The sequence below is a fragment of the Pempheris klunzingeri genome, chromosome 13 (genome assembly GCF_042242105.1).
Source record: "Pempheris klunzingeri isolate RE-2024b chromosome 13, fPemKlu1.hap1, whole genome shotgun sequence".
NCBI lineage: Eukaryota > Metazoa > Chordata > Actinopteri > Acropomatiformes > Pempheridae > Pempheris > Pempheris klunzingeri.
This window is the reverse complement of record NC_092024.1, coordinates 9,721,638-9,737,384: the sequence shown is the minus strand read 5'-3', so window position 1 is coordinate 9,737,384 and position 15,747 is coordinate 9,721,638. Positions and strand designations below refer to the sequence as shown.

Here is a 15,747-nt window from a genome sequence, read left to right as displayed (position 1 = left end):
GGTCTATAGCTGGGGGATATGGGTCAGCCAAAACCTGACCACAGAGTGCAGCACCAGCTGGGGCCCAGCTGAGGAAAACAAGTCTTGGTATGGAGGGCTCAAGAGACTTTCTGGCTGCCATGTGAAAGATTTAGGCAACTTATGTTTCTGTTGAACAGACTCCTGGTTTAACTTCAAGCTGATATTTGTATGGTTACATGCACTCTTAAATAGCACCTCTTCTGTGCTGAGTTTTTATGCTGAAGTAAGGACGTCTGGTTCTCTTGGAGGCCTGTGATAAATAACACCGCATGTGGATCCTCTGGAGACCAGCGTGCACGTGTGGGTGACTGATGTGGAAGTTGATTGGTGGGGCTTGTTGTTTAAAACAGACAAACGACTCATCACCGTTATTGTGCTACATTGAAACCGGCACGAGGGAAATCCAGCAAACTGATTCCTGCCGGTGTGTATTTCAATTAGGGCAGCACATATCTGACGGCTGACAAAGTCAAGCTAATTTCTAAATGAGCTATGTTTGGTATGAAAACACTTACTCTGCAGAAAAGAGATGAAAAATCTCCTCCTGTGCCACGATGAAAAATGTAATAGCATATTGGACATCTGCTGTGGATTGAAGACTAAAGTATATTGTGCTCTGGGGCAGATGTTTCTTCTAGTATGGCGATTGGTGCCACCACCTTGCCAGTTGCAGTAAATCAGGTGTTTTTACACTTGGGCGTTTGCTTTGGGTTAATGGCTTGATGCGCTGCTGGAAGGTGGTGTACAGACCTGCCGTATGCGGTCAACTAGAATGAATGTGCTTTTTCTTTCCTTCTTACCTTTTTATCTTGACAGAGAGGAGCCATATGGACAATGTCCAATTAGGGTTTGCATTCTCTCAAAAATATGAAAATATGTAGAAAAAAAGAGCAAAGGATGAAGTTCAGTTCAGTTCTTGAAAAGTGGCATTCAGTCAGTGTTGTAAATTCTTGCCCTGTCCTTAAATATTTTCTAAAGATTAACACTGATCCGAGGAGACATAACGAGCTGCTCTTTGGTCTGCACTGTCTCAGACATGATCTGTTATCAGTTTCATCAGTCAGAAGTGTGTGTGTTTGAAGGAGGGCAACAGAAGCTCATATTGACAGATCTCCTACCTCTCCCCTGCAGACACACACACTCTCGCTGACACACACCACACTTCTGTGTTAGAGGAAATGGGGCAATTAAGGACAGCTTGCTACAGCTCTGCATGGGGTTAATATGCGGCTCCGTAATTAAAAATAAATTACACTTTTCCTGTATAAATATTCAAGTCCCTCTCCACTGTGTGCCACTGCCTTGTTATGGTATGTAAGCTATTTTTTCCCCCGTCTGCACAACATCTGGCACAACATTTCCTGAAGCATCACCAGAATAAATTGAGTTTTGTCTGCCTGCTAGAGATTCTTTTGTGTGATGCTAGTGTGTCTAAGTGAATGAGATGGACATGCATGGCTTGAGGTTATGGGTGTTGTCTAGAAAATGGGAATTATGGAAAGTTTTATTTGAAAATCAAATTGAAGCTTTGGCAAACATGTTGCTAGTTTTATAAACTGATTGACGGTAAAGACACAAAAGTGGTTGCTGTAGATTAAACAACACATTTACAGTTAGCATTTACATTTTTAAGGAGAACTCCTCAAAGTCTTTTACAGGTATGGATTACTAATATGTTGTATGAAGCCCTCCGTGTCTCCAGGGATGTCTGTGCAAAGTTTGATTTATTGCCACAAGTGAAGTCATTTGAGTTGAGTCAGTTGGGGCTGAGGCTAATCACACCTGCATGACACACCTGTATTTCCAAACTGTCGATGGTCAGGTTGCAAAGTGGGTAGTGTAGGTGTGAGGAAGAAGAATGTTTATGTAATAAAAAAATATATATATTTCTGGTTGTGCTGCACTGATTTTGATACTTTTGATAGCATTGTTTAATTATCCATCTTGACTACATACATAACAATGTTATAGGAATGCATTGTGAATGAACAGAGCTTTTCTTTCCATCCTGGTAGCATTCATCAACTTAGATCCTAAATTGTAACTTGAAAGGCCGTAGGAGGATAGAAACATTTTTGGACAGCTCGAATGTTTCCTGAGAGTCTAAATCGCCAGTGACTGCTGGAAAGGGGACAGACGGGGCGGGGGAGAAAGGGTCCCGACTCCTACTAAAACCACCATTTGTCCTGCAGATGACCTACACCAAAGGAAAGACGGTGACAAGATGGTCATTTTAGGGTGCACTAGCGAACAGCATAGTAATTAGATAGCAGGAAATGTGTTGCACCTCTGGGAATTAAAACAGAAAGAGAAAGGACAGCACTGTTTTGTCATTAATCATGAAACCACAATGTATACAAAATGGTTGTGCATTGGTCAGCATGTTGAGAATGTGAAAGCATGTGAAGTTTCTCAATTAAGGTTTGCCCGTGAACAGAAACCCTCTGAAAATCTCTTACTTTGTCACAGGTTGTTTTTATTTTGGGCCCTATACCTCAGCTGTACTTTTCAATCTCTTCCTCATATCAGGAGAATACATCAAGACCTGGAGGCCAAGGTATTTTCTCCTGAAGAGTGATGGTACATTCATTGGCTACAAAGAGCGACCACAAGATGTTGACCAGCTGGAAACCCCCTTAAATAACTTCTCTGTCGCACGTGAGTATCTGTTTCAGAGAAACCACTGCATTTTTTCCCCTCTGTTTCTTGGCAGCTTGTTTTACCCTTATTTTGTTTGCTGCTCTCTTGTTTTAACTTGCATCGTTGTAACAAATACGTCCACATGCTGGCTTTGATTTGATGTGTATCTTGCTTCACTACCCACTCTGAAAGTAATTGATAAAACAGAAAAAGTAAAACAGATTTTCAAAGCATGCCAGAGTGCCTATGAGGTAAAAGTATGAAAGTGAGTCATCTCTAATATGATGTCCATGGATCCCTTTATTGTTGTATGTCACTCTAAATTATTATGAGTAGAAACATTAGCAAATTAGCTGTAGTATCATCTCAACAGCATCATTCAGTTTCTTTTAATGGGGGCACCGCTCCAAGGCAAAGAAAACTCTGCTATTGAACGTGCATGCAAGATGTCTGGCTCCTGACAGTAATACATCGGAAGTCATTCGTCTTCTCTGTCTTCCCCAAAAACAGTTTTTATGCTGTGACAAAAAGTAATAACAACAGAAAAATGTCCAGAGCAGCCCAGCCCACTCCATCTTCACATCAGAGAAAGTTGCTGTGATAAGCTGTGCAGATGACTGAACACAGCAATTAGACAGCATACTGTTTGTTTAACAAAATGTTTCCTCTCCGACGCTCTTGAGTTATCACGGCTATTAGCCGCTTGATTTCAAGTATTTATCTGGGCTACGCTCTGAGGCTCTGTCTCCGTCAGCTGTGGCTTTGATTTTTGTCACCACTGCGACCCCAACGCAGAGGACACATGGTGCGTCGCTGCTGACGGGACTGCTGCAGCTGGATTACATATTCATTCTGATGGAGCCATGTTGGATCTCAGTGGTGGTCCACTCCCCTGTCCTCCATCTATCAGACGGAGGCCATTTTGTGTCACGTTCTGACATATTTGCTGACATGTTTCATTTGGGAACAGATGTTAATGTGGAAGAGGTGCAGATGGAAATCTCTGCTTTCTAAATTCAGTTATTAGACTGTTGTGAGTAATTGTTTTTCAAACTGCTTACAAGACAAATATTTGCTGCCAAAGTGTGAGAATTGAGCAAAATCAAGGATCATCAAGGATTTATTAAAATGCGAACCATAAGTAAAAGTTGTCCATGTCAACATTACATGCCAAACATTTTCTAGTTCAATCTTATTTAAATTCTGTATATTTGGGTTTTGAAGTGTTGGTCTTCAATTTTGTGCCATTTTATGGCCAAAACCTGGATATTAGAATTTGCATATGTTGATATATTAATTTGTTCTAAAGGTGGTTATCGTCCTTATGTAATACAAAAAGTATTATCAAAACCTATATTAGCAAATGTTAAGTTTTAGAGGGGCTGACAACTTAAGGGTTAGAGTTGTTTTCCTCCACCACAGTGCACCTGTTCTTTTCCAAATTGGCCGACAGTGTCTGTTAGGGTGGCGATAAAGATAAATGGCTATAACTGTGGGTCTGTCTCTCCCCTCTGCTCCCCTACACACTGGCCCTTCTCGCCGTCTCCCTTCCCTCCCTTCCTGGCTGTGGTCAGAGTGCCAGCTGATGAAGACGGAACGGCCCAAGTCCAACACATTTATCATCCGCTGCCTGCAGTGGACCACTGTCATCGAGCGCACCTTCCACGTGGAGACCCCCGAGGAGAGGCAAGCACGAAGCGCACACCTCTTCACTCACAGAGCAGTAAAACACAAATCATTTACATGTGGAGAATTTGCCCCCGCTAGAAAGCAATTTAACAGTTTAAGAGCTCTGTTTTTCTAACATGTAGAAGCACACACAAACATACACATTTAATCATTGTTATGCCCTCACACAAGGCCCACTGGCTATTGGCAGAACTCACACTTGAAATTGCCTTCCTGTTGATAAGAAGACAATTACGTGATTGGGCTGCTGGGCTTGCATGATGGTAAATGGGCTGATGCAATCTTTCTGCTGCCTGTGCCTCCCTCAGGGAAGAATGGACTAAAGCCATCCAAACAGTGGCAGAAAGCCTGCAGAAACAAGAGGAGGAGATGATGGACTCGTCTCCGGACCCCATGGACATGGAGGTCTACCTGACCAAAATCAGACACAAAGTGGTACGGCCCATTTAAACACCGCTGCCTATCTTCTCTCTGTTGTCCCCACACTGACGCACTTTGGTGTCCATTACTGTGACACCTTTAACTCAACCACCTTTGCTCTACACTACCCTGGTCTTCTAAAATGACTATTACTCTTCTCCTCCACCCACCTCTGTCTTATTTGCACTTGCACCACTTTGGCCCACCTTCTTTCTTTTGCCTTTCCCCAGCCACTCTCTACTTTCCCAACATCAGCCGTGGGTGGCTTAGCACCAGATAGCATGTCCACCAAGTTTCACAACCCCCACGTGTGTCATGACATAAAGGTCCAAGGCCAGCGGATTGGATGTCCCCCACACGACCATTTTCAACATTCTCTTTAGCGTCAGGGTCAGAGGTTAACTGAGACACAACTACATATAGGCCAAACCATTAGAGGAGTAGAACTTGCTTGGTGGGTGAAACAGTGCCTGAAATGCTTCAGTGTTGTTGTCAGTGGGATTGTGTGTCCTGGCTAGTTAGAGCACAAGTTTGTTAATGCTTCTGTTTGTAACCAGATGCCACTTTCTGTCCTCTGGCTCTCCAGACTATGCACGACTTTGAATACCTCAAACTCCTGGGAAAAGGCACTTTTGGCAAAGTTATCCTGGTAAAGGAGAAGGCCACAGGACGCTACTACGCCATGAAGATCCTAAAGAAGGAGGTGATCGTAGCAAAAGTGAGTGGATGCCAATGAGCAAGTAAAGGGGAGGAAAGCCACTCAGAGGAGCAGTGGAGCAGTGACTGATACCTAAATGGTTATCCATTGTGAGAGCTGCACAAACACTCTTTATGGCTTTTTTTCAGGATGAAGTGGCGCACACACTCACAGAGAACAGAGTCCTCCAGAATTCAAAGCATCCGTTCTTGACAGTAAGGAGCGCCTTCGTATACCTAAACCAAACCTTATTTTAACTCATAGAGATCCCTGGAAGCCTCTTCAATCCAACCCAGCAGCGTCCATTCAGAAAAAACGAGGCCGCTTTACCAGGAATGTTTTTAAGAGCTGTCCTTACAAAGGCCGCAGTTGGGCCTTTTATAGCAAAACTGGACGTTTCTTTTTTTTTTTTAATCAGTTAATACTTTCTCTGTAAGTCTTAGGTGGTTTGTCGTTGAAAAGCTCTTCCACAATGTAAGGTCTAAGTGGTGGGTGGAGTCAACACACATAATGTGATGTGCTCAGTGCAATGAATGGAACCAATGTTTACCACACAGCAGTTAAAAAACCTCAACACAGTGGATATACTGTGCTGTACTGTTGTTTTTTTTTCTTTTTAATTTGTGATTCATCAGATTTTTTTTTTACGTATAAAGAGAATAACTGAAGGGTCAAAGCTGCACCGTCCTTTGCGATGTTTCATGTTACGATCAGCTGTTTAAATGCCAGCTTCCTCTTGAATTAGCTGAAAACATCACCAAGTTCTGCTTTGAGTGTTCTCGTTCTGTGTCTGCAGGGACTGAAATACTCCTTCCAGACACATGACCGCCTGTGCTTTGTCATGGAGTATGCAAACGGTGGTGAGGTAAACCATTTTAACCGTCACTAAATCTGCACCTGTAGGTCTCACTGAATCAGAGTACTCTTAACTTAAACGGTGTAACTGTTCCTATTTTCCCTGAACTAATCAACTGTCTCCTCCTCTGTCCTCTGCCTTCTCACTGTCAATCACCTCCTGTTTGCCCTCAGCTATTCTTCCATCTGTCAAGGGACCGTGTGTTCTCGGAGGAAAGGGCACGGTTCTACGGTGCAGAGATAGTGTCGGCGCTGGACTACCTGCATGCTGAAAGAAACGTGGTCTATCGAGATCTAAAGGTAGGTGGGGAGACACGTCCTCGCCTTCGCTCATCCTCGCTGTCATCCTCTCTGTTCTGTCTTTCTCTGTCTCCTCCTCTCCCCCTTCCCTTCATTTCTCCCCTGGCAGGATATAAATAGGGTTTGCCTCCATCCAGAGCAGTTGCGGTGGCCAGGGCTTATTGATCTGCCTCCCCCAGATCAGTCTCCAGACCTCACTGCAGCTGGAGGGAGGCTCGGCCTCATACGCTTACTGCAGCTAGACAGAAATAACCACCAGTTCTCTTTGAACAGATCGCCACCGCCTGCCATTCTAGTATGCATAAAGTGTTCTCAGCGGGGGATTTTTGTTCACTTTGTGCATGATTGACGTCATACTATATGCTGCCAGTATGACACTCTTAGTTAACAAAGAGAAAATGTCCATCATCACTCTAAAGTAGAGAAGCTGTAAGGTTTCAGCTGCTCTTTTTTTTTTAGAAGCTGCTAAACAAAACTCTAATGCCCTAAAAATGGGATTAGAGCTGGATGCTGCAGACTGATAGGCCATGTTTGGGTTTACGAAGGCTGTGGGGGGTTATCAGTGTTGCAGTGGGCATCTGTAGCCCTACTACCTCCAACTGATAAAACCAGTCAGGTCAGCATAGCACTCTTTCCCTCCCTCCTTCCCTCGCTCTCTCTCTCCCTCTCTCCCTTGGGTTTATGAGGCAGGCTCCCAGCCTGCTAGGGTTCTCCTGAAAATGCCAGGGTAGCAGGATTGGAGGATGTGCTGACTCTGGCTGGGCGCTGCTGGCCACGTGTGAGCTACAGCTGCCAGGTGACTTTAACTGAGAGAGAGAGAGAGAGAGACAGAGAGGGAGGGAGGACACGCTGATATTAAAAGGCCATTCAACCACAAGTCATGACACTGCATGATGCACATCCTCACGGCCTTTAGATCAATGTACCTGTACATGTAATCACCAGGTTCACCAGGTTTTCAATTTTCCAGCTTTTGCAAAAGCTTTACTGCAGGGGAAAAATGCCACGTTGAAAAACCGAAGATGTTATTAGGAAACAGATCAGTAGCTGCATCAGTTTTTGCATCTCACCTCTTTCTATCACCATAGCAGCAGCAATGCCATCAATGTTACTGGTATTCAATTTATTATGTTATCTTGTCACATCCTCTTGAAATTGCATAAAGGTAGTTCATGGAAACCGGCACTGATGGAGAGTTAATTTTGCCAAATATGCAGAAATTCAATCAATACTTAAACATAAGTAACTCTGATGCCTGTATTTTTGTACATTCATGAATCAATACTCCCATCGCCACTCAGAATTATTTTCTCCCCTAAACAGTGAGTCTCTTCACAATGATGCTAACACCCGTTTTCACTCTGTTTCCCCGTCAGCTGGAAAACCTCATGCTGGACAAAGATGGACACATAAAGATCACAGATTTTGGCCTGTGTAAGGAGGGGATTAAAGATGGAGCCACCATGAAAACTTTCTGTGGAACACCAGAGTATCTAGCACCCGAGGTACCTACTTACAGTGATTCAGTGAACCTGAAATAAACCTGAGCATTGTTATTTCACAATCTCCCAAAGGACTTGAAAATTGTTGAAATGTGGTGACTGTGAAGGCCATTGCATATGATGATATATGAAATCTTCATACTCATCAAACCAATGACTCACTGTGTCCTGCAAAGAAGCATCAGCATTCATTAAGCTCCTTCACTAAATTTGATGTTGGTCATGAAAAACAAAGTGAGGTCATTTTGAATGGAGTTCATCACGTGGAGTTCAAAGATGAATGCTAGTCCCGTCACGTGCGACGTGTAGATACCAAACAAAAATACAGCGTGTGTTGTTGGACATCAGTGAATAAGAAGCATGCGGAAGAAAGAGCAGCTGTCCCAAAATGCCTTTCTAATCTCCAGCTGAAGTCTGTGAGTTAATGAGTGTGCCCAGGGCAGGGCAGCCTGCTCTCATATTTGCTGTATTGGGAGGGGTGTGGCTACTCCCTGTTGCGTGCAGGTATGACAAGTGTTGGAGTGGGCTGTGTAACCCGATAGTGCATTGTAAGTGTAGGCTGTGCGTGTGCGCTAGTCCCTTGCCTGTTGCCGTAAAAATGTTTTCCGGGAGAAGGGTGTCCATGTTGACACAGTTGCCGTATCGTTGTTTTTAGTCTCCATTTGGAATTTTCGTGTTGGAGGAGGAGGAGGGGTTGATTGGCTGGCAGCGCCTCAGGAAACGTGAGCTTCCGCCACTGGAAAAAAAAAAAAAAGACAGCAATGGCTACAGCTGTTGTGTGGCACCAAAGGAGGCAAAGTCCCAATGTTCCCCTGGATGCCTCGCCTGACCTGGGCAGAGCCAGAGCCGCCATGATCACGCTATCGCTTTGGGCTGCCTCACAAGTACCTGTTTTTATTATCAGTCAGACCAAACCTGCCTCCAACAATCAGCACCAGTCCATCAAGGCATAAGGCTGGGCTGGACTGGTGTGTGAATATTTACTACCTCCAAACCCACACAAGAATAAAAATATTTTCTTTACTTGCATAAACCTTTTTTAAACATTCCCCACCTGTCCATCCCAAACTCTGTCCAGCCCACATCGCTCCTCCACAGAGAAGCGCAGTCTATGACAGCTTCAGCCTCGGCAGCGGAGAGCAGGGAGACATCAGGGGGCGTTACCATGGCAACAGGGTCGCTGGCGAGCGTCTCTATGGAGTGCGGGCCAGGCAGTGTTACAGGTTGTTCTGCAGTAAACAATGACCTTGTTGTGTGTGCTGCACAGGAATGCTGTAACGTCTGGGAATATTCCACCCAGAGCAGGGGGGAGAGAGGGGGAGGGAGAGGGAAGAGAGACCCAATCTGCAAAAGCCTGACCAGTTTGTCTCTGGAGTAAGGAGTGGGACAAATTCACTCTGTCACTTTTATTAAGTAGTTACAAGAAGGAAACCATTATTGGCTGAGGGAATTAGCTTTTAGGGAATATCTACAAAGAAAAACATGGACAGGTTTAATCTAACCACTGAAACTGATCAGGAGTTTGGAAGATGAATGGCTGCCAGTGCTCAGAACTTTGCAAGGAAAAAAAAGTGCAGTATTCAGAGTAGCAGCAAGTGTTTGTGCTTTTATCCCCTCTTTCCTCTCCCTGTCTCTGCTCCTTCGGGGCAGTGTAACAGTATTAGTTTGGGGCTAAGGCCCAAGCAGGCAGGCAGGCAGTCCTGGTTACGTATATGAGGGATGAGCTTGGCTCCTTCGCTCCTGGCAGCTTCACAGCTGTGGCGCTCTTCTACATATATGGGGCAGCTGCGGGCCCAGCTGTCGCGCGGTGTGAATCACACGACAGCAGCGCTGGAAATAGAGACGGCCCAGTAATCCTAGCCCCACACCGGCTTCACGTTACTCCCCCTGCCCTCCCAGTCCTCCTCCTCGACGCTCACCACTCACCGCAGTGCCAGGCGGAGTGCCCACAGACACATGCGCAGCTGCGTGCGCTACACACACACACACACTCTAGTTTTGTTCCTTTTACGGACACATCCGTCCATCTGTTTTCCAGGACCCCCTCTCTCAGCTTGTGCACCGTTGTGTCCATATCTAATTCTATTAATCCACCCATGTCTTTTTACCTAAGATTCTATTCTTAGGCCTGAATTGCTTAGCATCTCGCTGCTTGAGGTTTAAGAGAACAGACTGTTCTCATTGTCTTGATTTCACCTTCAACATCCGCCTGGCGAGGTAGAATCCAGTACATGTCCCCAGAGACCTTGGAACAACTCTGCTCAGCAGCACATTAGTCATGCAACAGGTTGCCCTGTTCAGTAAGCACAACACTGGAAGAGTTTGTCTCATTAAGAACTGTCGGGAAAAGTCATCCTATGGAAATAATAAGACTCAATATTTCCCCCTCTGTGACTCGTGACTGGTTGTGTTCATTGAGCGGTTTGTTTGTGAGACTGGTCTGTGTTTGTTGCCACACATTTGCGTATTTGAGCGACCTACACCTCCACTGCTTGTTGATCTGTATGTGTGTTTGTGTATGTGTGGAAGGCCCTGTGGTGATTAAATATGCAGGGCTCCAGGGGAAACTCTATCCTTGCTCCTAATGTGAGATGTGAGTCAGTGTTGGCTGGGGCGCCCTCAGAAGCCCAGACCAGAGGGGAAAGCAGGTGATTTTGGTGGGGGTGGACTGATGGGGTAAACCCAGTTGCTTTAGGGTTTGTATATTCTGCCTAAAGAGCTGCTGTCTTCACAGCCCTCTGATGTCCAAACACAACCTCATCGGTTGAACCCGGAACTGTAGCTATAAGACCACAGATGTAAATTTTTCTTTAGCTTTGTTGTGCAAATAAGCTGTGGAATATTATTAGAAGTTTAGAAGACTATAGTGTTGTCTAAGAAATATAACACATGCATACTGTGCCCCCTTAAAAGTAGTTCAAATAGCAGATGGGCATTCTAACAGCTGCTTTAAACAAACTTCATCCCCTCTTCATCCCCAAGGTGCTAGAAGACAACGACTACGGCCGTGCTGTAGACTGGTGGGGTCTGGGTGTGGTGATGTATGAGATGATGTGCGGCAGACTGCCTTTTTACAACCAGGACCATGAGAAGCTGTTCGAGCTCATCCTCATGGAAGACATCCGCTTTCCTCGGACGCTCGGCCCGGAGGCGCGCTCGCTGCTCTCTGGCCTTCTTAAGAAAGACCCAATGCAGAGGTCAGGAGCCTCCCCTGTATCTTCTATATTAGTGAACATCACGCTTATGACTCACAATCGGAGCTTGTATCAGAATCATGCTTTTAAGAGTCGAAATGAAATTATCAGCAGCTACTAGTTTGCGTATTATTTGCATAGTTTCTTCCTGATTTTAACATCCTGATTTGTCTTTTTGTCACCCGTCTTCCAGGTTAGGCGGAGGGCCAGACGATGCCAAGGAAATCATGCAGCACAAGTTCTTCGCAGGAATTGAATGGCAAGACGTCTACGAGAAGAAGGCGAGTTTCTAAAATGTTCCTTCTGCTGCGTTTCTCTCTCGTTTTCTTGCGATAGTCGTCACTGAAAGCACACCAAGCTCAGACAAACGTCATTTCCAGCAGGGCTCAAAATAGTTAGGTCACCTGAAGCGTCATCGAGAAACAATATAGATTGTCATCGGGACAGCTGTTATCAAACTGACTGACGGCGCTGATGTGCTGATATGTTGTGTCTCATCTCTTCTCCAACAGCTGGTGCCGCCATTTAAGCCCCAAGTTACCTCGGAGACGGACACACGATATTTTGACGAGGAGTTCACAGCACAGACCATCACCATTACGCCACCCGGACAAGGTAGCACCAAACCACACACACTCGCACACTTAGAAGTATACTTGATAGGACTTTGCTCGTGTGGTGTAACACAACTTCAAATCATCACACCGTTCCTTACCAAGGTGCTTTATGGCGTTGTGTTTGAGTGTGACAGTAAGGCAAGATGAGAGCTGTGGACTGTGTGAGAGAAGATAAATTGCCACCTAACTTCCATGATAAATTTCCCTCCACCTCCTGTGAGCCTTTTATTAAGAGTGAGAAATTACTCTTTCAATTCACTCAAGATGAAAGCAGACTTTTTTTTCTAAAGGTTACTGAATTACTCATCTTTGAAAAATAGGTACTAAACCAGGGTCACTGAATTAGTTTCCATGTGAAAACCCTAAAATGACCGTCCCCGTTTCCTTTAATTTTCAGTTTTATATTAAAATATAAGCTGTCAGGCTCCTTAGAGAAACTTTGAAAGTGAACAAATTCATTTCGCCTGAAAGGTTATCTCAAGCATTTCCTGCACTCTTGGTGTGAGACTTGAGTTAGTTTTGGGGAACTCATAAATGTGGCGGGCGTACAAAACTCCCTTGAGGGGAGTCTTCCCCCTCCTGGAGAGCCAGTGCCATTAAAACAGAGTATCCCGCCCCACAATGTCCCTAAATGCATGTGGAGGATAGCTAGTGCATGAGATGACACAGTATTAGACAAATAGTAACATCATTGATTGGATGTATGTTGGATACTTGGGACTGTGTGATAAAGACCAAAACAAAAGTTTGGTGCACTCAGAAGATGCAGCAAAAAACATGATGGTCAAGCAGGCGCAGCATTAACTTATTTCACTCAGCAAAGACAGAAAATCAGACCAAGTGCTGTTACTTTAATAAAGCTTTGATGACCAGCAATGCAGCAGCATTATATCATCCAGCTATGTGAATTATTAGATTAACATGTGCTTCTACTATGAGTAGGTCATATGGTCAAATTCCTCTGTCACATCTTTTTATGTAATTTTACATCTAAAATATATCAGTATATACTGGGATATTTTCTTCAGAACATCAGTTGACAATAGCTCGGCAAGAATGTCTTGATTTTCTAATCCAGTAAATTAAATACTGCACAAATCAATAAAAGTCATCACACTGATGCAAAAATCAAACTGCAGTCTAATTTTGCCATTAAAAAGACACTCCCAGTGATATTAAAGAAGAGAGAGAAGCCAGGGTATAACTGGTATTGCAAAATCTCTGACAATAGACAAACTTACTATACAAACTATATTGTCTCACAGTATATATTGTGTATATACAGTATATATATCCCTAAGCAGTTGTGTGTCCTCCATCCTCAGATGACAGTATGGAGTCATTCGACAGCGAGCGGAGACCCCACTTCCCCCAGTTCTCTTACTCCGCCAGTGGGACGGCCTAAACGACTCTCATACATTCCTCCGGTCCCACCATCTCCCCTCACCCCACCCGACTACACTCTCGAAAAGACCGGGGCCGCGGCCCCGTCCTCCCAGCATTGTCTGCAGATGCCGTTGGTGGACGTAACATTTACAATCTGCAAGTTGTGTTTTCCAGGAAGGAGGAAATTCAAGACAAAGCAAAGATAACTGTGGTTGTTCTGTGAGGCCTTTGAAGACTGACCACGGAGAGAGAGTTAACACTACTCTGCATTTCCTGGTTGTTATGTTGTATACTGAGCAGGCATCCATACACCATAATGAATGGGGAAATGTAGTTACGATATGCACAAATTAGGCCACTGATAAGAATTTGGGAAAGGGACATTTTGTATTTGAAATATACAACTGAATATCAATCAACCATTTCAAACCGAAACAGGCATACTGTGGACCAAAAACCACCATGTGAACAGAGAGAGTGTGTTGTTTGTTGAGTGGGTAATAAATACTCTCTAATGTTTTCCTCTCTAAGACTTCTGAACAATTCAAATACCATTCAGACTTCAAGACATTTTTGGCTTCAAAAGTGAATGTACCGTATCAAATAAAGTCACTCTTTCTGCATACTTATGTGTTGTAACACATGGCTGATTCTCCTAAGACTGAAATACCATCTTCCTGAGCCAATTTTTTTTTATCTACTACCCCGATGCAAAACTGACACCAATCGGCCTGTTGTTTCATCACGCTACACCGTGATGAGCCTGATAAATCAATCTTGCGATACAGTCTGATGAGGAATGGCAGAAATGCAAAGAATGCAGAGTGATTAATCATTGAAGGTAAACGCTGGCCTGCAGTGGATTCTTCCTTACTGTTTGCACATCAGAGTCACGGAGAGACCCTCAGTTTCCTATTCAGGATAATAAAAAGGTCCTCCAGCCCCCGCTGAAGTAAGTGCTTATAGTTCCCGATGCCTTCCTATCTCAATGCTGTGCTTCAAACACACTCCTGGTTTCCCTCTGATCAGGGTCAGTGGGTGCTGATCCATCAGAAACTCTTCTCTCCTCTGGGTTTTTCCTCCATGTACAGTACAGTATTGGGTGTTTTCCACCCAGTGCACTCACTGCAGCCTCAATGAGGTCACTTAAACATAATACACTTCTTTAGGAATACTTTGCAAGCAAACTGGGCTTAAGGGGAAAAACGCACAAAGAGTCATCTTTGAGTTGCTACTTTAGTCCCTTCACGAGCTTCTGAGTTATTTATATGAGACCAGCATTGACTAAAATGAGTTTTACTGTGCCAATGACATGCACTTTGCTGCCCCAAAATGATTGTATTTGGACTATTATTTGTACTTCGTGGTTGGCAAAGGCTAAATTAGCATCTTTTATAATGTAAATTCAAATGTTGTGGATACAAATAAAAGAAGACTTGCTTGTTTGAGTGATTGCTCCCCTTTTACAGACGGCTGAAGCTGAACTGAGACTCTTGGGAACCGAAACTCTCATTTCAAAGCCTACTAAGAAGTTTCCGAAAGCGCTTCAGAATTTTTAAGATGACAGATAATCATTTTTCAAAAGTGCATCATACGTTATTGAATGTAATGGTTTTTATGATATTGTTTTCACTTCAATCGTTTTGCGAACCTTTGTTCAGTTTTTGAATCTGATTGTTACTTACTCCTATGCACGCTCGCCCTTTGCTGTCACCTTCTGAAAATAGGGAAATTCATTTTATACTTTTTATTTTTTATTTCAACTGTTTTTGTACCTGCTCTCCCATATTCCTGAGACTGAGGACACCAGCTTTAGTAAACAAATAATATAAACTTTGTACACTGTTTTTACTTGTTTCTTTCAAATTGATGAAATAAAAGGTCTTAACAATGAGCAGTGTAGACTCTTATTTTGAAATCTGGAAACTCTGGCCTTGAAGACACAAATGAATGACTAATTAATAATTGGATAAATAAAGTTATTATTTAGTGTTGGTCACTGTGTCTAGACATTCCCACTGTTCATTCACAGGAATGTTTTTCTGTCCTTTTCTACTGCAAATTGTCATATTGTTTTTCACACAAATGACCTTCCCACTCTTTTTTTTTTTTTTTATCCCTCATTTTTCACTTTGATGTCTTTAACTTGCACTTTTCAGACAAGGTTGACTCAGTTTCGTGAAAAACATCAGAATCAATTTCGATTTTCTATCCAGGATTTATGGCTTCTGAGTTCCTGTAGCTGCACCTTCATTCTCTACACACTAAATAGTAAAAGATTAGTTAACAGAAGCAGGAAGTTTGTTGGTCTAAACCTCACTGTGACTGCAACCTTTGCATAAAACACAGTTAGGTGTGTGTGAGACAAATGTCCCGGCACTCTGCGCCTCTGACTGTGTCTTGGCCGTGTTCTCTGCCTCTGCAGG

The 15,747-nt window shown here is 43.7% G+C and overlaps 1 protein-coding gene across 3 annotated transcripts in view; it reads left to right on the top strand.

The window, feature by feature from the left end:
• akt1 (v-akt murine thymoma viral oncogene homolog 1) overlaps window positions 1-15,215 on the top strand; it is a 30,271-nt gene extending 15,056 nt beyond the window's left edge. For all 3 annotated transcript variants that reach the window (XM_070841902.1, XM_070841904.1, XM_070841903.1), the window contains 12 exons: window positions 2,551-2,679; window positions 4,236-4,347; window positions 4,659-4,785; window positions 5,357-5,488; window positions 5,617-5,682; window positions 6,264-6,332; window positions 6,497-6,622; window positions 7,999-8,127; window positions 11,107-11,321; window positions 11,512-11,599; window positions 11,831-11,933; window positions 13,261-15,215. In XM_070841902.1, coding sequence (XP_070698003.1) covers window positions 2,551-2,679; window positions 4,236-4,347; window positions 4,659-4,785; window positions 5,357-5,488; window positions 5,617-5,682; window positions 6,264-6,332; window positions 6,497-6,622; window positions 7,999-8,127; window positions 11,107-11,321; window positions 11,512-11,599; window positions 11,831-11,933; window positions 13,261-13,340 — 1,376 coding nt within the window. In that variant the 3' untranslated portion in view covers window positions 13,341-15,215. The remainder of the gene's footprint in view (window positions 1-2,550; window positions 2,680-4,235; window positions 4,348-4,658; window positions 4,786-5,356; window positions 5,489-5,616; window positions 5,683-6,263; window positions 6,333-6,496; window positions 6,623-7,998; window positions 8,128-11,106; window positions 11,322-11,511; window positions 11,600-11,830; window positions 11,934-13,260) is intronic.
• Window positions 15,216-15,747: the final 532 nt, after the last annotated feature.